Genomic DNA, 22,267 nt, shown 5'->3' on the forward strand with positions numbered 1-22,267 from the left:
TGGCCATTGCTGCCAAATGGGAACAATTAGTGGCACAAATGAGTATAACGACACACACAATAAAAATCTGCCACGGTTCAGTTCAGTTTCAGCTGCTGCATGTCAAAATAAAGCAAATATGTTAAAATCTTCCCACGAGACAAAATACTGCATGATGTTTTTCTCCTCTATTCATTGTTTGTGCACAAAATGGTCCAAAAATCACCGAATTGCACGTGTACTGAAAGAGAAATCACTCTGCTTTCACTCTTTTTTCCACTGGGACTGTGAAAATACAAACAGTGAGACAGATCAGAGGAGACACTCGAGAGAAAACTCTGTTGAAAACTATCTCTGGACAAAATGTTAAGGCCTGTAGTCGCTGTGAAACTGATCTTATGAGATCTCATTTAACTTGTGGGAAAGTGCCAACACTCGCTTCCCTACATTCTTTCTTTTTCTTCTTTCTGGGAATGTTTTGTTAAGGGAAGGACAAAAATAGCTTTTTCACTTATTAAAGCTGCAGATGGGAGACTCGAACCAGGGCCTTTAAAGGTCCACACAGTGTGTAGTAATCAGTAGCGATGTTTACATGGACACACGTAATCAGATTAAAAGCCTGATCGGATTAAAACATATGTCAGTGTTCATATTACAGTCGATCCGATCATGACTTCCTGGATTAGTGCTATCATGTGTCAGATCCACATAAACGTGATGTCTTTCCGCTCAAAAACACTACTGAAACACTCCCACAAAGACTACTGAAACGCTCTCACAAACACTACTGAAACGCTCTCACAAACACTACTAAAACACTCCCACAAACACTACAGAAACGCTCTCACAAAGACTACTGAAACGATCTCAAAAACACTACTGAAACACTCTTACAAACACTACTGAAACGCTCTCACAAACACTACTGAAACGCTCTCACAAACACTACTGAAACGCTCCCACAAAGACTACTGAAACGCTCCCACAAAGACTACTGAAACGCTCTCAAAAACACTACTGAAACGCTCTCACAAACACTACTGAAACGCTCTCACAAACACTACTGAAACGCTCTCACAAACACTACTGAAACACTCTTTGCTTATGCAGTAAGCGTCTTCTTTAAAATGCAAAATGACTGGTTTGTGTGTTACGGCTGCTGTAGAAACACGGCGATGCAAGATGATAACCTCAAGTATAAAAATACTTATTCTAACGCTATTTAACCCCCCAAAAAACTAAAACTTCATCAAGTACTTTTGAAGCTTATACTATGAGATACTACAGCATGTGTCGGTCAAGTCAAGCCAGCCAACGGGCTCTTAGCATGTTTGCTAGCAACTAGCCACCAGCTAAAACACCCAAAACACTAACAAGCTGAAAAGGGGCATTTGCCACCTAGTGTAGAGGAGGTGGACACACTCAATTATTCACTAGTATTTGTATACTGTGTCAAGGACAGTAGTCCACTTAAACGGCATTCTGATAAACCACAGTTTCACTTGCCTTTGACATTAATCCTGAAAAATGGGACTGCAGTTATCAGTAACGGTAAGAACAGAGATAAACAATTAAGTTAAGAACTGAAACGTTACAAAAAATGCCAAAATAACTGTCTATAGTAAGGCAGGGACTTTTAAAGCTGCTACTCAAAGTCAGAGAAATTACAGTTTATAGGATGAATGCACTAAGTTTGTGTGTGTCATCTGATGTATGACGTCAAAGCATCTGCTTCTTATGAATAATGATTAGTTCAGTTTGTTCTACTAAGACCATGACCATATACAGTATGTAGATCCAGTTAAAATGTCAGATGAAGGTGTAAAGATAAGAAACACTAACATCTTTCTTCTGTCAGCGTTAATCAGTCTTCAGCTGCTTCAGGATGAAAGTGCATCAGAAGTGAGGGATCTAATAATACTAAACTAAGCATGAATTAATCTATGATTGATTTACTGCGAGTTTTCATCTCGGTGCGGCAAAGATGATGCACGCAGTCGTCACAAAATGTTGCCTGTAGGGCCCCGAGATCTCTGAGATAAACAAGGGTTTTGTTTTTTGCCTCATTAAGTGTGACACTAGAGATTAAATAAAATTACTACTTGGAAGAGAATGTATTTAAGGATCCGTGCATGGAAATTAAATTAAACTAAAAATAAGCTCAATAAATGTCTCATCTTCCTTGGGGCATCAGACAACAACTGTGTCATTTATAACAAGTGTCATTTTTGTGGAGCGACTCGTATCGTGTTTATTTGGAATCTACCCTGAATTTACTCCTCAGTGTTCCAGGTTTGTATCACGCGACTCATGTGAGTTTGTTTAGGCCGCCATGTTGGCAGGAAAAGCTTCTGCAAAAATAAACAGATATCAAAGCTAGTACATGTTGGATTCTGTACCCAATGTGAATACATTTTTGGTACCCTTCCCTTGAGGTACTAGAGTAAAATGGTACTGTGCAGTAAGGCTGCACCCACAACAGTCAGCTCATTGGGCAACAAAAAGACCCAACTCCCTTGCAATCGATGTAAGTAGCCAATTAAGTTGAGGCAATTAAATGTCTGCAGTCCATTCTCATACAAAGCAGATCAATGCCGAACTGTAGATCAATTCCTGAAAACATGCGATAATCTCCAACCTTAATCAAGGAAATGTCTAAAACCTCAATGTTTTAAAAGAGGAGTCTGGTGTACTCAGCGACAGCATGGCCGAAAGCCAGCGATCGCGAGCCGAATCACAACCTGTTCATCCGTATTTTTAGTTCAGCGACTGTCAGATGGAGTTTGTGCTGTGGCCAAGCAGGAAGTAGTGAACTAATGATTCAGTACACAGAGACAACTGCTTTGTTCGTCACCAGTATGTGTGTTTGTGTCGCGTATAAAACAAGTTTCATGCAGCCGTGCTATGATCGAGGAGGTAAACTATAGTAATGTGGACTATGGTGGAAATGTGTGGCCTCCTGCCAAAATGGCGCTGTTTTGATTGCGACAGTTCAATGACAGGTTAGGGCGACGACGTCAGCTTGCACGAGCTCTGTTGCCTAATATTGATTCCTGCTCTTTGGATCCTGGTGGATGTTTGTCGGGAACAGCGTTCCATTTCTGTACAACAGACAGACAGACGGACGGACTGACAGAGGGCGTGGGGAGGGAGAGCCGTGTTTGCAGAGTAAACACACTTGCTCTATAGAAAACACACACAACAGAGGAGTAAGTCGTTACAGGACATTTTTGTTGACCTTCCCTCATTGACTCCTCACACTGGACATCCCACCACATGGGAGTGTGTGTGTGTGTGTGAGAGAGATATATCTAATAACAAGCAGCCAATCACAGGGACTTACCAACATATAAAGTAGATAAGGTGACTCCCCTCTTTCAGAGTAAAGAACAGTTTTTGACTTTGCATTATGTGAACTCATCACATTTGCCTCTGTATTATATTATTTATTTGTTAATTTCACTGTCATACAAACATTTTAAGCATTAAAAAAGTTACAGTATGTCGGCTTTTGTTGGAACAGTTGCTTGTGGAATATCTCTTACCTCACTCTGCCCTTTCATGCACGTATAGAAGAACCTATAGAAGCCTTTAGTTAGGATTAAAAGACCTGCTCCTAATGTACACATATATACAATATAGGGCTCATTTTGTGGGAATGAAACCAACAGTTTATAAATTCAGTTTATTGTATTTGCTCAAAACAAACAACTAAACAACCACACAGTTACAGTAAATTATATTATAGTTCTGCAAAAGTTAATAATAATAATAAATCGTAAACAATGGATTTACTTTAATGGGCAATCAAATTTATGAGTCGTATTTAAATTAAATTCAGTACTCTTGAGGCTTCTTCTTTATTTATTTATTTATTTGTATTTAACTCAGTTTGTGTTTAACTTTGTATGTAACTCAGCTGTCTTGCTTTTTGAACTTCATGAATAATGCAGATTTCATGATACACTTAGTGTTTTAAATCATGAGATTCAATATATACATGTGTATGTGTGTGCTTCACATTCTTTTTCTTTTCCTTCCCCCAAAAAACTTCCCTCCCCTGGAGCTTTGGCGCCCCCCAGTGGGGGTCAGCACACACTGTTTGGAATCCTCTGGTGTAGAGCCATTTCAGAGACTGGGGTCAGTGGGGTGATATTTTTGTGATTTCCAAAAGGATTTTCAGATTTTTCATGCAATTAACTAGAAAATTATTTAGCTTGCACAAGACAAAATCATACCAGCCGTTATATAAAATGGCAGTCAAAACAGTCAGAAATGGCAAACTATGCACAAATTTGCCATCTTTTAAAAGTGGGCCCCTGTATAAAAAGTATTGAAGGATAACAATGATTATCTGTTTAGTTTTAAAGGCTTCAAAAGAAGTATTTTGTGTCTTTCAGATTGTCCTTCCTGCCAAACCGGAGCTACAGTGACAACGGGCAGACGATACTGGCTAACGAGCAGGAGTCCCAGGATTCTGTTGCACACCAGTGAAGAAGAAGAAGAAGAAGACATTACAGAGACAGAGCTACAGAGGACATTTACATCCTCAGCCTGTGGAAACCTCAACAGTCTGTTTACTTTCCTCCATTTCCACTCGGCTTTTATGACCTATGCGGCATGCCTTCGTCCGACTTTACGTGCGCATGGATGGAATTTCAAAGCTCATTTACAGCCAAGTACTGAATAATCTGACTCTTGGAAAAGAAGTATTGGTTATATAGATTACCTGTAGTGTTCAGAAAAACAGCAGTAATGATATGTTTTCACATCTGCTCTTACTCTACAAAAATGGATATTAGGATCAAAAGGATGTACATTTAAAAGTTCGGGTTCCACAAACTTTGAACAAAGTGACCAAAAAAATATGTTACATGGAGGAGAAACCTTCAACAGTTACTTTACATCATGCAAACACCTTTTACCTGCATCAAGTGTCTTTGAGAACATTGTTGGGATTATTTCCTCTCCTCGTTGTGCCACTTTATTTCTCTGAAGACTGTGATGAAAATACAGCATCACTAAAACTGTTTATTTGTGACCAAACTTTACTTTTTCTTTGCACAATTTCATGTTGAACTTAAAAACATTTGTAATTTGTGATTTTGACCACTAGAAGGCAGAGAAGCTCCAGACCAAAGTCACAGTATGGTTCAGCCCTGACAGTCGTTTTTGGCCACATGAACACCAGTGAGTCATTTTATACAAAAGCATTGTTTCTGTGGAAGACAAACTGGTTAAACTGGTCTAAAACAACATAATATTAATGGGACACGTGCAAAAAAACCAAACCCTCCCTTATAAAGTTTTTCAGGATCAAGATTGATTCATAGTGACAAAGAGCAGACAATTTCAGTAGACAGATGATCAACAAGGAGTGAATGGAGATGATGGAGGGTTTAAATACTCGCTGGCCTGATGAGGAAACGCAGAACAGGTGTGTGAAACGTGGCAATTGATTAAAGTCTAGTGACATCTGGTGGCGAGATGGAGAATTTCAAGTTGAAAGTGCTTTGTTTTTAGTCATATCTGCACATTACATTTACATTTCTGTCTGCACAGTTGCCTCAGTGAAAACTGGTTTACTAATAATAAATGTTTGTTTTTTATGTTCAACCTCTGACCTCCTTTTTTTCAAAGATTGAGAAATTAATTAATTAACGTCTTGTTGCTATGTAAAGACTTTATAGAGATGACTAAACTCGTTTATTGTGTGAGGAAGAAACTGTGTAAACGGAGAATTTTGTGAAACACACAGAGATGAACGACCATTCACTCTCACATTCATTCACACCTACAGTCAATTTGCAGTGTTTAATTAACCTCTGCTTGTTTTGGGACTGTGGGAGGAAACTGGAGAACCAGGCTAAAACCCACGAGTACAACTCCATACAGAACAGCGAGCCTGTGTGTTTTTCTCTAAGGCAACAGTCCTGAATTTGATAATATGTGGTTTAAATTTCTGTCTTAAAAATGCAGTTAAAGGTCCGGTGTGGAATAATTAGTGACATCTAATGGCTATAAAGTATAACCAAGGCCTCACCTTTCACAAACTCAAACCCGGGTAACCACGGCGACCCTCACATATCAGTTTGTGTACAAGCTTCTTCTTCAAAAAGCACACTTTTGATGATTTGTCCATTTTGGTTAGGCTAGATATGAAAAGCATACAATTTACTTATTTTAAAGCAAAATATACACTTAGGAAAACATACTTATGCGTACATTTATACCACACTGGACCTAAAATTAAGGAACAGTTTGATTAGGCCAGTGCATGAAGTGCCAGCAGTCCCTTATTATTGGTGTTACTAAATAATTAAACATTAAATTCTATAATTTTTCAGTAAAATATTAAAAAAAGATACCATATATTTATGCAAGTGATATTCCCAACATCTGTTAATTTAAATACTGAATCTATATTAAAATAAATAAGAATATTACTTGTATATTTAGATGACGCTTAGAATTCACAACAATGATTCAAACATCAAGCACACAGTTAATTTAATGTGCTGTTGTTGTTGTTATGCTGTTCCTCCAAGAACACTTACAGTAGATATTGTTCTTGTTTAACAATGAATAAATAAAAAATCTAAAAGAAATCTCTGGGAAATGATGACTGGACAGATAACCTAAACAGAAGTTTCGTAAGAAATGGTGGTACACAAATAAAAGACGTAATAGTAAAATTAAGCATTGTTATAAGTTTTTCGAATACAACCCCCCAGAAATTTCAATTCAATTCGATTACAATTTCTACAGTAAAAATACTGATCTAAACTAATCGCTGCTTTGTTTACTTCCTGTCACAAACAATAAATGCTTGTATCTTTTAGGTCAGTGTATATTTAATTTGCTCTGTAGATTAATAGATAATAACTGTGTCCTCTTGTCTTCAGTTATGCATCAGTCATAGACCGGTTCCAAGCATCTTATTGGATGAACCAACAACAAACCAAAAACACACTTCAAGTGCACGTTAAATTCCAAACTCAAATTATTGATTCCTTTAAACCTCATTAAATTAAAATGGTTTAGAAGAAGGCCGCAAACGATGGCAACTCACAGTTTCCTGAGCAGAAAGTGTCCTTAAAGCTCCTCACAGCAGATCTCGATGGTGCTCCAGCTTCATCTAGGTCACTCCGATGTGTCGCGCTCCCCGTGTTGGCGAACATACATCCCTTAGCATCTCAGAAGGCTAGCTTCTTGCTCACCGTAGAGCTAGGCTAATGCAGGCGGCTAACCGTCAGAACATATACTCCTCGTCGGATGAAACTGTTCACAACAGTCCCTCCATGTATATTTCACGTTGTGTGTACTAGGATAATACAGTAAACAACTATAGGAAATATGTGGGTTACGTATTTCCACGTATAGCTTGTATTATCTAGCACCGCGGCACCCGTAAGCTGTGTCACGTCGAGCTCGTGGCTCGCGGCTCGCCCTCTCTCGCTCTCTCTTGACACATGACCTCCAACTCGATACTCATTGGCTCAGAAGATAAACAAATACAAATGGGAGTTTCTTTCTCACAATAATTCCCGGCATAATAAGCTTAATATAAAAGAAACAAAATATATATATCAAACATCTTGAGTAGTTCTCAAGTACTCAAATAGTACCTTTTTAAACTCCATGTAGGAATGTATTATATTATTTATTAACATTTTTATGAACATTTACAACTTTTGTCTTCTAGATTTTCCACAGGGCTACAAGTATTTTTAACAAGACTTTATTATACTGTTGCCATGCAGAGGCAGGTGACAGTTACACATCATGTCCATCATCAGGAAACATAATGGGTCACAGCAAACGTGATTATCCTCGTCACTTCTGATCCCAAAGGATATTTTCCTGCCACATTAATTGGCACTGAGTCTGAGTCTGTGGATCATTAAGCAATCAGGGAAAATTCATCACATCATGACTTCTCTCTAACACAATCTTCTTCTCTCTGGGTTTATGCACGGGCTGTGAAAGGCATAAGGAGATTTTGAATCAAAGATGAATAAAGATTTAAAACAGTCATTGTCTTTAAAATAAACAGTTATTACAGGGATTTATGACTTCCATGTTGAGTTAAGAGTTCAAACACGTGTCTGTCTGTCCTTCATTTGTCCCTGTCCATCTTTTGTATGAACCAGGTAAGAACCAGGTATGGTATTCACCATTATAAACTTGGTGAATACACATGTACACGCAAGTAAGTACACATGTGGTGGTTGTTCTGGTCTTTTAAGTTTCTGTGTTTGCACAAAAGTCAACATATTTGAAATTATACTGATTAATATTAGTTATTTAACATAAGTCAGTTGTTTCTACTTCCTGTTTAACCCCTCAGTGTCAAAATAAAAGCGTGCCAGTCATCTGGTTAAAACATACAGATACATATTTTTTTTGAATGATTGTGTCTTTAACATTAAGGAACAGTTATGAACTGTTAAGAGACACGGCACTAAGGTCAAAAGGTTACAATTCTAGAATGTTAGAGTAAATCAGAAGAACCAAATTGTAATATTTGTTATTCTTAACTGTTTACTGTCCTTAGAGATACTTAAAGTCGATCCCACAGCCGTCCTGTAGTCGTGAGGTCACACTCTCGCAGATTTGTGTCTTCATACTGCAAACACTGAACTCTTACTAACTAAGATGAAATGTCTTAAATGCTTAAAACTGGATTTACCATAATTGAAAAGCTGTTGGTTTGAACTCTGTACAACATAGATGGTGTTAAATCTCAATTTTGTGTTTTTATTTGCCCTTGTTGTCTTCTTTGTGCTTTTTTATGGATTATCTCTTCAGCAACGGTACTATATTGGCAAAAATCTGAGCGTCTGACAGTGTAAAAGAATCAAGGGGAACATTTGTATCTACATGAAGTGTCCAGTTTGCAAGGAAATAAGGGATAACATAAAGGTAGGATGAAAAAGACTGCTGACTCTAGAGGTTTTAAAAAAAGCCACTAGTACATTTTTAACTCAAATATAATGATTAAGCTTAAGGAAGATGTACAAATATTAACAACTAATAATGATCACTCTACAAGAACACCACAGACTTTCTCACACCATCACCAAATTAAATCTTGGTTCGAATGAGTCATTCTCCAAAAACCAAACCACTTTACTGATTTATTCTGCTGAGCTTTTTTTATATCTTCATAATCAGGTCACACAAACAAGTCAGCAACATATTGACAGGATGAGTGTTTTCTGTGCAACGTGCGTGACTTTTACCTGTGTTTAAGTTTATCTTCCTCAAACATTTACGCACACACAAGACAACGGCTTTACTCTCAACTATGCGAGTTAATGAGTAGAAGACGAAGCCGTCGTTCACAGTGTCTCTGGTAGATCGTGTGTAACCCTGGACAAATGTTGTCAGGTTTTAATCAGGACAAACATTTGGGTTTCAAAGACTCGTTCCGACTATCACACTGGGACGCCACTTCATCTCTCACCTGCATGTGAATGGATGAATAAATGTTCATCAGCAGAATTAGGAGTTTTTGGTTTTGTGGTTGAAACATAATCTAAAAACAATTTAAACGTAAATAAAGAGGACATGAAATGACTGCTTTTGATCCAAAAATGAGTCATGGCTATACTCCAATGTCCCCAATTAAATACTGTCCATCCTCCGTCTGTTGCCAGTTACTCAAACACAGAAATGCAAATGTTGCTAAACCTGCTGTAAAAAGCCTCACTACCCCTCTCTAGAAGGTCTTGAACACAGTGGAGATGCGTTTTGCAACCCTAGGGTCACACCCTTTGTGTCTCAAATGACCTGGGGGCCGGTCAAGTGAAGGTCATATTTTCTAGTTTAAAAAAACAACTGTTCAATAAGTGTGGGCAATATGAGCTTAAAATTATATCACAGAACTCCATCATGATATCAAAATAACGACAACTATGACGATATTCCACAGTCATTTCAACATAAAACACCCTTTTAACGCTGAACGTATCGCAGACGGCACATTTGCACAGGCACACTTTGCGTGATGTGAAAATTCCAGCAGTTTCTGAAAGCTGAGAAGTTGCACGTCAAAGCCAATGTGCGGTTATTACAGCAAGTCGGCAGCGTCTTTGTCACCAGAGAGGAGAGAGTTGGAATAACGCCTCCACATAATTTCACATTTTTTGGCTTGTTTTTGCACATTGAGACAAATACTCAAATTTAACTCGCTCTATTCTAGTGTCCGTGTACAACGACAGTGTTTTTCTTCATTTCAAATCGTTTATACACTTTTAAAATGCAGTAAATTATAAATAACTGCCAGATATTTTAAGATATTCTGGAAAAATGGGCAAAAGCACTTAACTCACAGGTCATTTTGAGGCTTAGGTGTTAAAGGGTTTAAATGATGCAATATTAATATATAAATATCAAAAACATACATATAACATATTATAACTTGATATTAAGTGGCGGGCAACTATGTAGTTTGAGACCTCTGGTCTGGAATGTTTTGAAATGAGGATTAATTTGTGTGGGATCCAGTATCATAACAATGTCAGAGTTGTTTTTGATTTGAACATGCACGTTAGCAAGTGAATGGTCACCATGGCGACCATCATCCGCCTCCACTGGCCCCCCCCTCCCTCCGTCTGTGTCATGTCTCCCCACCCTTCCCCCCGTCCGCTCCGCTCAGCTCCAATCAGCAGACAGAGTGAGAGGACGGCTTTGTGGCTCCCATCATGCTTTGCAGCAGGAAACAGGAAGAAGCAGGGAGCAGACAGTGAGCAGCAGATTGGAGATGAGTCGAGATAGTGGATGAAGAAGCACCAGATAACAACCAGCTGATGATGATGACGATAAAGATGCTGCAGAGGATGATGTTTCCTGCAGCTCACACTGCACCTGCTCCTCTTCCTCCTCTCCTCTGCGTGAGTAATCCATCATTTCACAAACTGTTATGATGAAGCAGACACACATGGATGCTGCCAGTGGATTTAAAGGAGCAGTGCTCTAAATAATCCCCTCAGATCTCTGTAACCTCTTGTGATCGTTTTGTCAACAGGAAGTGAGCCTCTGGTATACGCACACACGCACACGTAGACAAAACACACACACACACACACACACGTAGACAAAACACACACAGACACATATTGTTCCATAAGACAGCTCTTTCACAGCAGAGGAGAATAAAGGAGTTAACTGTCATGACACACTAACACTGACAATAATCCCATTCACTCGTCCAGCATTAATCCACAAAAACATCAACCCTACGTGGTTTTCAACAAGCCTCACTGTCACGTCTGCCCTCGAAAACCAAAGAGACTTTTGCTTTCACTCAGTTTTCACTCGTTTTTGCACGTAGTAACTTTACTTGAGTCTCTGTTCATGCTGTAGTTTATTAGCATGATAGTGAAGCGCCGGTGAGACGACAGGGGTAACCGTATTATTTTGAAGGAGCTCTTAATTTGAAATTCCCGTCCCTATGTTCATTGTAGCTCGATGGATGAGGACAACGTCTGGTTTGTTTGGGGCTTTTCAGACATGAACGTAAACATAGGAAATCAGACACAATACAGTAAACAAAAAATTACATTTCTGTTTTTCTAAAAATAGCATTTGAGGACTCCCAAAATGCTGGTTCATTGTGAATAAAAAAGATGATATGATGCAAAACTTGCAGAATTATTATAGAAGAAAACAGAATTATTGTACAACATACACAGTGGTGACTGTTGAGCCACAGCATATTCTGTCCTCTGTAGGTCACTGTTTTGGTTCATGGAGATTAGTAAACAACAGTTAATCTGCATTAAAATACCCAAATATGGAAAAAAACATGTTTTCTACGACTGAATTTCTTTAGGTTCATTCTGTTTCATTATTGTGCGATCATTGTTTATCTTATCTAACATCTAATGGTAAGACTTCAGATTCTAACTCCCTTTCCTGAACTACTGTATGGCGGCCTTCACGTACCATAAAAGGATCTCGTTCTTCTTCATTTGCATTTTAAACGTCTTGTCTTATCAAAATGCAAAACACGTCTTTGTCCATTTGGGCTCCTGTAGAAACAATGGCAATGCAAGAAATATAAGAAGGCTTATTCTAATGCTACAGAGGCCAAATTAATTATATTCTGAAGCTATTATTACACACTTAGAATATTTAATTTCTGTCGATAAACCTTCCTAAAAGTTGCACACTGGACCTTTAAATACATAAAAACTGCATTATGGAACACAAGAACTTGAAATACTTACAGACTATACAGTGAATTTGATTTTTATCTTTTCATTTATTTTAAATTATGCAGTACACATCAGATTTCATTAAAAACAAACAACCTTAAAATAACCATTTTAACTTCCACTTCCACTTAATGAAAACCACATTTTCAGTCACCTCTGGCTCTTTTCCACGACACACGCGGGCAATTTCACGTGGATAACAGCAATGCTTATTTGTCTGCTGCAGGAATGTCTTATCTTCTGTGAGCAGGGGAACTTTTGTCTCTACGATGTATTTAAAGAGTTTAACGTCTTAATTGTTCTTTAGCCTGTGATCATTTTCACTTTGCAAACACCATCACAGTCCTGCTGCCGGGCAACCAAACACTGTGAGCCGGTAAAAAATTGACTACTTTAACCTCTTGCACATAGTTGACAAACACACACAAACACACACACACACACAGGTTTCCATGACTTTAGAGGACATCACGTTGACTTACATTCATTTCCTGGAGACTTACTCTGACCATAACCATAATTACTACTGGCTTAATTCTAACCCTGGCACTAACCTTAACCTAATCCTAACTTCAGCCTAATTTAAAAACATGTCTTCACCTCAAAATATAGTAATTTTTTATTAATGAGGACTTGATTTTTGTCCCTGTAAGGAAGAAAATCCCCATAATGTGACTGTGTAAACAGATTTAAGTCCCCACAACATAAGGAATGCCAGGTACACACACACACACACATTTGATCCATTAATTTGAACCGTAAACCAGTTAACTCCTAACCCTACCCAATAACCACAATTTAAATCTCAACTTAACCAGTTCCTCATAGACAAAATGCATTCCCTAGGCCTTTACCCTTACCATAACCCAATTCTAACCATAAAACCAGGTCTTAACCCCCCAAAAAGCCCTTTAAGACACATACTGTAGACCAGCCAAAATGTCCTCACTCCATATGGTTTATATGATTTTTTTGGTCCTCACAAAGCTACAAATATAAGAACGCACACACACACACACACAGTTTGTGACACTGCATTGACTTAATTTAAACAGCCTCATCAAACATTATTCCTTACCTTAACCAGTTAACGCCTAACCCTAACCAGTAACCATTTTTTTTTGTTTTGTTTTTTTTTAAATCTTACCCATAAATTGAACCAGTTCCTCAGAGATGAGGTTTGGACTCCATAAGGACCACTGGTCCTGACAAGGTCAGTGTTTATACGTCAGGGAACACACACACACATTCATACAAATGTCCGAGACCCAGAGAGAGAGAGAGAGTCCCGCCCACTTGTGGTGATCAGGCCAATAAGAAACACTGTGAGTTAGAGCAAAGCTCACTCATGTGTCCAGCAGAGTTCACACTCAGATGATCTGACACCTGAAGGCTGAGCGACAGCAGAGACAGAGACAGAGAGAGAGAGACACTGACAGCATATAGCAGAGTGAGAGAGAGAGAGAGTAGTTACAGTAAATGAGGAGACATTAATAAGGCAGAGAACACATCTGAAATCTGCAGGTGAGTAGATTATTCCACTTTACTGACTGGAACGAATGGCGTGTTCGTATAATTTGTTTAAAGATAGTCTTGGATTATAGATTATGGAAATGATTACGAATAATCTGTCTGCTGTTGGTGCTGATGGTGTTGTGTTGCGTGTAAGAGCATATTTAGATTATGTAATACTCTACTTTATTGATAATTTTATAGCCTCTATTTAACCAGGAAGGCCTCATTGAAATTACAAGGGGGTTTAAGACACATTCAACGGGGTTAGAGACAGGCAAAAATAACAAATAACAGTATTATTCACAGAGAAATAACAGAACATTCCTAGAAGATTCCTCCAAAACAATGATAAAAAATTAACTCTCTCATTATGCACTGTAAAAGGTACGGCATTCAGCAATAAAACTGGGCAGCGTCATTCAGTTAAAACGTCTACCGCGAAATTCAGGCCACTCCAACTGACTCATAGTTAATTTAAAACATTCTGTGAGTCCAGATTTTAAAGATTCAATGGTTTTTTTTGTAAAGGCGGACATTTAACATATATATATATATATATATATATATATATGTATGTTAATATATATTGGACTAAAAGTCCTGTAAAACATAATTTCCAACACTTTAAGGAATAATGTGACTCCTTAAGTGTATTTGAAACCATAAATGCTCCTTTAGACCAAAGAAACAGTCACTTCAATGATTTTTTTCTTCCAAACTCAGCATGTAAACTGAATAAAACCCTTTTTTATTTGCTTTTGTATGGTTTGGAATAATATATGTGATAAATTCTCCCCACCCCCCGGCTGAGGGAAACCCTAAGGTTATTTCTAAAGCGTGACAGGATTAAAGGCGGGACACTTTGGTTACAGAAACCGCTTTAATCAATTGTTTTCACTGCTGTCCCTTAAATTAAATTAAACGTCCGGTTCCAAAAGGTTCCTCAGTGTGACTCCTGTCATGGTCATCAGTTAATCAGGTGAATTTTTTTGTGTGTTTTCCGTTGAAAGAAAACTTTGTGTAGTTTTGCACAAGTGTTTTTGTGTCTCATTATTTGTCCCCCTGTGTCTTTTATGGGTTTAACAAGTCAAGTGGGAACGATAAAATCCTAATTCACACAATCCGGCTCTGTATTGGTTGAAAGTAGAAGAAAAAAAAAAGAATGAGGACATTTGAATCTATCATTGGTGTAAAAACAGCAACAAACATTAACTTTAATGTCCTCCTGCCTCAGTCGCCATGCCGGGTCTAGACACAGGAGGTGTAAATCACGTATCAAGAGCTGCTGCGATGACCGAGGCTGATAACGTGCATTTTAACACGGTTATCTCAGCAAAGGCTCAGCTGTGTGATGACTAACGTTCACTGTTCACACACACTTTTATTTTCTGATGCAATGTCTGTCAGATCAGTCTGTTATGTTTTTTTTTTTGTGAAAAACTAACCGACCTAATCACCGGACGTGGGCGTTTCTCCCAAGAGGATATTTGGACTGAATGTTCTGAATGTTCTGCATGTGTGTGTGTGTGCGTGTGTGTGCGTGTGCGAACCTAAAAGTTGAATTCACAGAAAACGAAATAAATTCATATATAAAACTCAAACTTTGTGTAAAACATGCTTTTTCTATCTTTCTTTCTTTCCATTGTATTAGCGATCGGCTGAAGGTGCAGCTGCACATGGTTTATTAATGGCCACAGATAATTGGTTTATTGCACGACAACGTCAATGAATGATTAAAACCTTTGTATATATTATCTTTAAGTCACATAATTACAGTCCTGTGTGGAAAAAGGTTGAATATTTAACTGTCCATGAACAGTTCAGATTAGCATTTTGTCCTGTATCTTGATGAATTTGCAGGTTCAGCTGAGGACAGTGGACCTCAGACTGACCCGAGTGTTCCGACAAAAGGAGCTAATTTCACCTGGCCTGCTGTTATTCCATTAACTTCAATTGCCTAATGGCATGACCATTAATTTATGTTTAGTGCAGCACATGGATTGGGTGAAGTGTTTTTCTTTAAGGCTAGGCTCACTTCAGCTCCTGATTCATAATCCTGATTCAAAACAGACCACAGCAATCAATTTGTCTGTCCCTCTTTGACCTCTCTATTTTCCTCTACAGGAGCACAGCTGACATTGAGTTGACCTCTTCTGCCTCTTCCCCCTGAAAAGCATGGAGGAGGCCGCTGGGGACCCAGAAACCACACTGGACCCGCCGCGTCTACTGGAGCGGCGGGCCCGCCAGAGACAGTCCACGGCCTCAACGCTAAAATCCAAGATGAAGCGGGGCATGAACTGCTCCGCACCCAGAGTCCGATCCACTCTGGCCGGGTTCTTCCCTGTGGTACGCTGGCTGCCCAAATACAGGCTCAGAGAGTACGTCTGGGGTGATGTGATGTCCGGGTTGATTGTGGGTATCATCTTGGTACCGCAGGCCATCGCCTACTGCCTGCTGGCGGGAGTGGAGCCCATCTATGGTTTATACACGTCCTTCTATGCCAACATCATCTACTTCCTCATGGGGACATCCAAGCACGTTTCTGTGGGGATCTTTAGCCTCATGAGCCTCATGGTTGGACAGGTAACCATCATCATCAACCATGGCTAATATCAGAAGCATTGTTGTGGGAACATCTGCAGAGAAGAAACTGGCATCATGTGTTGGTCCACAACAGCATCCTGAGACGGACACAACATGGCAAGGTTCTTCGTTTACTTCGGGAGCTCCGTATGGATGAGATCCACTTCCAGCGATAGTTTTGCATTACAACCAGACGCCTCACAGCTGGGACAAGACGCCTATAATTGGTATCATGCCGGGAAATCCTGGCCTGGCCTCGATACGTCGTCAAATTAGCGAAAGTATGACTGGAAGTGGTTCTCATCCATACGGAACTGCCAAAGTAAACAGTGAAACTTTCAAAGTTGTGTCCTGCTCCGGATGATGCTGTGAAACCACACATGATGCCGGTTTCTTCTCTGTAGACGTTCCCACGAGAGACAGTTTCTCCTTCATTATGAGCAGAATCTGGAAAATCTTGAAAACACTGATCCGGCAAAGTCTTTCTTTGCCGCGTTGGAGTGATTGCCCAGCCGGCCGTATAATAACCTAAAATTCTGAAGTTTATCATGACACCACTCTCACCTCCTTTCACCTTGTCTGCAGGTGGTGTATAGGGAGGTTTTCTTGGCTGGTTTTGATCTCAGTGATGATTCCAAAGCATCCGGAGCTGGTGTCTTAAATGATTCAATGGGCCTAAACCTAACACTAGGGAATGTACACAGTGTGGAGCTGATGGGCATGCAGTGTGGGAAGGAGTGTTACGCCATCAGTACAGCTACCGCACTTACATTAATGGCTGGCATCTACCAGGTAAAGCATTGTCAATTCACTGTAACCAGTGGTACATTATGCATGTTTTTGATGACTAAAGCACAACTGATTCCTAATCTGGTTTATGCATCACCTCAACAGATCATGATGGCGGTGTTTCGTCTCGGCTTCGTCTCAGTCTACCTTTCAGACTCCATGCTCGATGGCTTTGCCACCGGAGCCTCTTTCACCATTCTGACCGTGCAGGCTAAATACCTGCTAGGCCTAAAGATTCCCCGTCACCAGGGTTACGGCACAGTTGTAGTGACCTGGATCAACATCTTTGCCAACATCCACACTACCAACTTCTGTGACCTCATCACAAGTGCGATCTGTATCTTCATATTAGGTAAAGATTTTACTCTGTACACTGTAGATTCTACGTTACCATCTAAAGGCGTGTTTCCATCATGGTATGGTAGAGTTTGGAATGGTGAAAACTTCAGTACCTTTGCAAGGGAGCTTTTCTTTCGCCCAATCAGCTGACTGCCAAGTTCTACCTCCACCCGTACAGTACCATTACCCTGGTGCCCCAAGGGAATGGCACCAAATAATGGAATGGTTGGAACCAGTTATTTTGGTGCTATTCCTAAAGGAAACCCCAAAAAATGGGGTACAGTACCAAACTGAACCGTTGCACTGGGTGGAAACATTCCATAAGTTCTGACCATGAGTTGTTTCTTTTATATAAAATGTAATAAGTCTGAACTTTGAACCCCAGTGGCAGGGAAAGAGATCCAGGAGCGCTACAAGGATCGTCTGAAGATCCCTCTACCGACTGAGCTGGTAGTGGTGGCGGGAGCTACACTGGCCAGCCATTTTGGAAACCTGAACACCAATTATGGGTCCAGTATCTCTGGTCACATACCCACAGGATTCATTCCCCCCAGTGTGCCCAGCGTTGAGCTGATGTCAAGAGTGGCTCTAGATGCTATTCCTCTTGCTGTCATTAGGTAATGTACAACCAGTTTAATAACACATTTGCTTTCTCTTATCTGGTTGCTACAAATGTGTAACAACCAGATGTCAATCAATAATAAGTGCCTTCAGACTGATTTGAAAACCTGAATCTGATCAATAAATGTTCCTTCAGTTCTAAGGTCTTCAGCGTGATTTATTGAGGTTAAAGATTATTGCACAGCCTCAAATGGCAACAACCCTGACGCTCTACTTTATCTCCTAGTTTTGCCTTTACGGTGTCACTGTCCGAGATGTTTGCCAAGAAACATGGCTACACGGTTCGTCCCAACCAGGAGATGCTGGCCATTGGGTGCTGTAACATCATCCCCTCCTTCTTCCACTGTTTCACCACTAGTGCAGCGCTCGCAAAAACAATGGTGAAGGATTCGACGGGCTGCCAGACACAGGTGAAATTTAAACCTTAAACCTTAATCCTTAAACAGTCAAATCAATTTGTAAGTCCTTGTTATATCGAACTGAAGAAAACAACAATATATCACCAAATCCATATTTTAACCCACCCCTACTGCATGTCATCTGTTAATGAATTTATAGAACGTGAAATCACTTCCATTTTTCTCCATCTCCCGATTCCTCTGACAGGTCTCCAGTCTGATCAGCGCTCTGGTCGTCCTTCTCATCCTGCTCTTCTTCGCGCCTTTTTTCTACGCACTCCAGAAATGTGTTCTTGCCTGCATTATCATCGTCAGCCTTCGGGGAGCGCTGAGGAAGGTCAGGGACGTCCCTGCCAGGTGGCGTGCCAGTCGGAATGACGCAATTGTTTGGCTGGTCTCAATGTCCGCCACAGCTCTGATCAGTGTAGAGCTGGGCCTCCTGGTTGGAATTGTCTTTTCCATGATGTGCATTATCGTTAAGACTCAGAACGCTAAGGTACGCCAAGCAAGTCGAGTTGCCTATATTGAATATAAAAGGTCAGATTAACTGGCCTTTGGTAATCCCATTATCTAATCGAATTTGATGTCTGTTGGCAGTTCTCTCTGATGGGCCGGGCCAACAACTCTGACCTTTACGAGGATGTGGACGAGTACAAGAACCTCACACCGCCGCCCCGGGTTCAGGTCTTCCGCTTTCATTCTCCTCTGTACTACGCCAACAAGGACACTTTCCTCAAATGTCTCTACAAAACTGTTGGGGTTGAGCCTTTCTTAGAGATGACAAAGCGGAGGAAGGCGGAGAAGAAAGCCAAAGAGATGTCCCTGCAGCAGGCCAACGCAAACTGTGATAAAAAAAATGGGGAGGTGGTTATTGGACTTGTCCAAAGGGAGCTGGAGTTCCACGCGATAGTCTTGGACTGCTCCGCAATTCCTTTCATGGACTCAGCAGGCACGGCTGCGTTCACAGGCCTGGTCAAGGAATATAAAGAGATCGGGGTGAACGTGCTCCTCGCCAGCTGTAACACATCGGTCATTGATACTCTGCGGAAGGGACAGTTCTTTGGGAAGAACGACAAAGACATGAGCAGCCTGCTGTTTCACACGGTTCACACGGCAGTTCTGTACGCAAACAGTCTCCAGAGCAGTAAAGAAAGTGAAGCAGACTGACCGACAGACAGACAGATAGAAAGACTGTAGCTTTTTCTTGAGTTAAGTTAATCATTTTACAGTTTAATGTTCACACTTTTGTGTCTCTTAGTTTTAGTCCAACTTGATATAGAATTCACTTTTTAATCTCCAAGTTGTGCTTTCAAGAAGTTAACTACACAGGATTTTTATTTTCTGTCATAAATATCACCTTATCACCTTCTGAGTGATGACCTAGTTAGATATAATTATCAAAAATTTTTTATCAACTGTATGAAAGTCAATTTGCCAAATGCAAACTTGCCAAAGGTACAACTTGTATCAACCAACTGACTTTTTCTGTGTTCCTGGGTTGACTCAGTCTTTATATTTGTTACACTCTTTTTAAAAAAATAAATACATTTCAAGGTGATACGTTTATTTAAAAAGGGTTTATTACCAAAACACTGTGGCTCCCTGGCGTTACTCCTTCAAACTCTATCCAGGATATTTGGAGCTGCGTGGTGCAGTGAACAGCAGCAGCTACTGTATGTTGTGTTTGGCACAAGCAGGCAGTTATTTAGGTGTGCGCTCGATTTGATTTGCATTCATTTGGCAGAGCACACATTTCCAATATTGGACGATACAATTGGGAGAAGCTAAATACATGAACGGATTAAAAAATATGTTTATTTAAGGGAAGGAATTTTTTCACACATCTTAATCCTAGTGTTTGATGCTTTATTTCACTGTTTTGGATGAATGTTGTTGTTGTTTTTGATTTCTTATTAGTTATTACATTTCTTCAACACACAACACATATGGTTTAAAAAGCAACAAAAACTCTCGAGTTAAAATGTCGAAGTATTACTTTTACATGCTTGGAAGAAAAGCTTTACGAGACTCATAAAATAGTGTGTGTGTGTGTGTGTGTGTTGTCAGCCTCCGTCTCACGCTGAGAGATAGTTGACTATGGTTATTACTAAACTATGGTTCATTACGATACCCTTGTACTCTTGACCTGGTCTCTGCTCAGCCAACAGGAAAAAATGTTTTATGACTGTTTCACATAAAAACAAAGGACTTGAAGACATGTGAGAGCTCCTCCTCAGCTGCTGGACGACAGCTACTCATTGTAGGTGCTTTGTTTGGTCAAAATGTGTGTGTCGTTGCCGTTTATTATTGTTCGATCAAATATGTTGTAAAAACATAAAAAGCAAGCATGCAGTGTCTGTGGAGTCACTGGTTATCTTTCTGTCTTAAATCTAGATTACAATAATAATGTGTGCGTTAATATTTTACCTTAAGATTGTGATAATGTTTATTTTGATTAGCTGCTGAAGTAGCATTGTCAATTCTTTTGTTTGTTATGAACATTATCATTTTATAATTTTATAACTTATTAAAAAGTTCAGCATTTCCACATGTTTAACCTGAATCATAGTAGCTATTTTTTTTGTGTTTTTTTTACCTCAAACACTGCCTTAATGCTCAAATGTGTGAATTAAACTGATATGATTTTTAATAGAACACTTGTGCCTGTGACTGTTAATTCACTTTTAGGAAAACATACAGTGCTTTACAAAGTTATTAGACCACCTGTCATAAAAACAAAATATTTTAGAAATCTAATAACTAATAATAAACTGAATTCACAACATTCAACCAATAAAACTATTTTGTCTGTACAGAAATACAAGTAAATAACTACAATTTGACATATTAATCAAGAAATAATCATGCAATTCACAAGTTTTTCTTTTGTAAAACAGTAAATTGGACAAAACTATAATTATATTTTAGCATTAAAATCATAATTTTGTGTTAAAGAGCTTTTACATACTGATCATTCATTTAGGGCAGCTGTGGCATAAACCTTAAATTGGGTGGTGGTCACTATCACCCGTGGTGGTCTAATATGAAAATAAGTCGCTTAAAAACGAATGGAAAACCACAGCTTGATTGGGAGAGGCAGTTGTAGTTAGATGAGTCCAGTTTTAGTGTCTGTCAAGCTCATTTGCTTTGGTTTTACAGGCCTGCAACTTTTATGACCTGTGTGAGTTTCATGTGACCTTTTTTAAATCTGCCTTTTCCAGATGTAAAATTGTTGATTTTCCAGAAAATCTTCGCCCGAGTGTGTAGAAACTTTTCAGCGACAATGTCGTTAATCAGTCAGTTGAATGACATCCTGACTGTTTCCCGTTAATGGTGATCCGTGATGGCAGCCTGAGCAGCTTTTATGGCTGACACAGCAGCACGGTGTCCACACAACTACCCATTAGTGTGCGAGATTATATTTATGCTATGATCAGGACTTCAGTCCAAACGCTGACTGCTTGTCTTTCTTTGCAAGGCACGCCAGACTCACGCAGGTTATTATTTTGAAGGCCTTTATTTTTACTCATTAACTGTAAACATGGTGATGGTATGTGGTTTGCCTTAACCATGAGAGTCAATGATTAGGTTATTATGTGTGAAAAAATGCTGTGTCATCTCCATGTGACCTGTAATGTATGGTCCAAGTGCTGCAGGGCAAGGTTAGGATAGGAATTTTCACTTTTTATTTAGTTTTGACTTTTCATTTTTTTAAATGATTTAGTTTTAAGTAGTTTTTATTGTGGGTTTGCTCATTTTTATTAGTTTTTATTTGTTGTAAATGCTTAGTTTTAGTTTTAGTTTTTTGTAATATGGAGT

The 22,267-nt window shown here is 39.4% G+C and overlaps 2 protein-coding genes across 5 annotated transcripts in view; both read left to right on the forward strand.

The window, feature by feature from the left end:
- The window catches only part of si:dkey-247m21.3 (5-hydroxytryptamine receptor 4), a 44,729-nt gene extending 40,007 nt beyond the window's left edge, over positions 1-4,722 (forward strand). For all 3 annotated transcript variants that reach the window (XM_058616662.1, XM_058616661.1, XM_058616663.1), the window contains exon 7: positions 4,380-4,722. In XM_058616662.1, coding sequence (XP_058472645.1) covers positions 4,380-4,473 — 94 coding nt within the window. In that variant the 3' untranslated portion in view covers positions 4,474-4,722. The remainder of the gene's footprint in view (positions 1-4,379) is intronic.
- Positions 4,723-10,729: 6,007 nt separating this feature from the next.
- Positions 10,730-20,006, forward strand: slc26a1 (solute carrier family 26 member 1). 2 transcript variants are annotated; one of them, XM_058616660.1, is made up of 8 exons: positions 10,730-10,877; positions 15,843-16,301; positions 16,887-17,093; positions 17,196-17,442; positions 17,815-18,046; positions 18,277-18,460; positions 18,657-18,944; positions 19,046-20,006. In XM_058616660.1, the coding sequence occupies exons 2-8, from the start codon at positions 15,894-15,896 to the stop codon at positions 19,613-19,615; spliced, it is 2,136 nt and encodes a 711-aa protein (XP_058472643.1). In that variant the 5' UTR covers positions 10,730-10,877; positions 15,843-15,893; the 3' UTR covers positions 19,616-20,006. The 2 variants fall into 2 exon arrangements, with proteins under 2 accessions (XP_058472643.1, XP_058472642.1); XM_058616659.1 differs by lacking the exon at positions 10,730-10,877 and adding an exon at positions 13,620-13,727.
- The last annotated feature ends 2,261 nt before the right edge of the window (positions 20,007-22,267 follow it).

The sequence above is a fragment of the Solea solea genome, chromosome 19, assembly GCF_958295425.1.
Source record: "Solea solea chromosome 19, fSolSol10.1, whole genome shotgun sequence".
NCBI lineage: Eukaryota > Metazoa > Chordata > Actinopteri > Pleuronectiformes > Soleidae > Solea > Solea solea.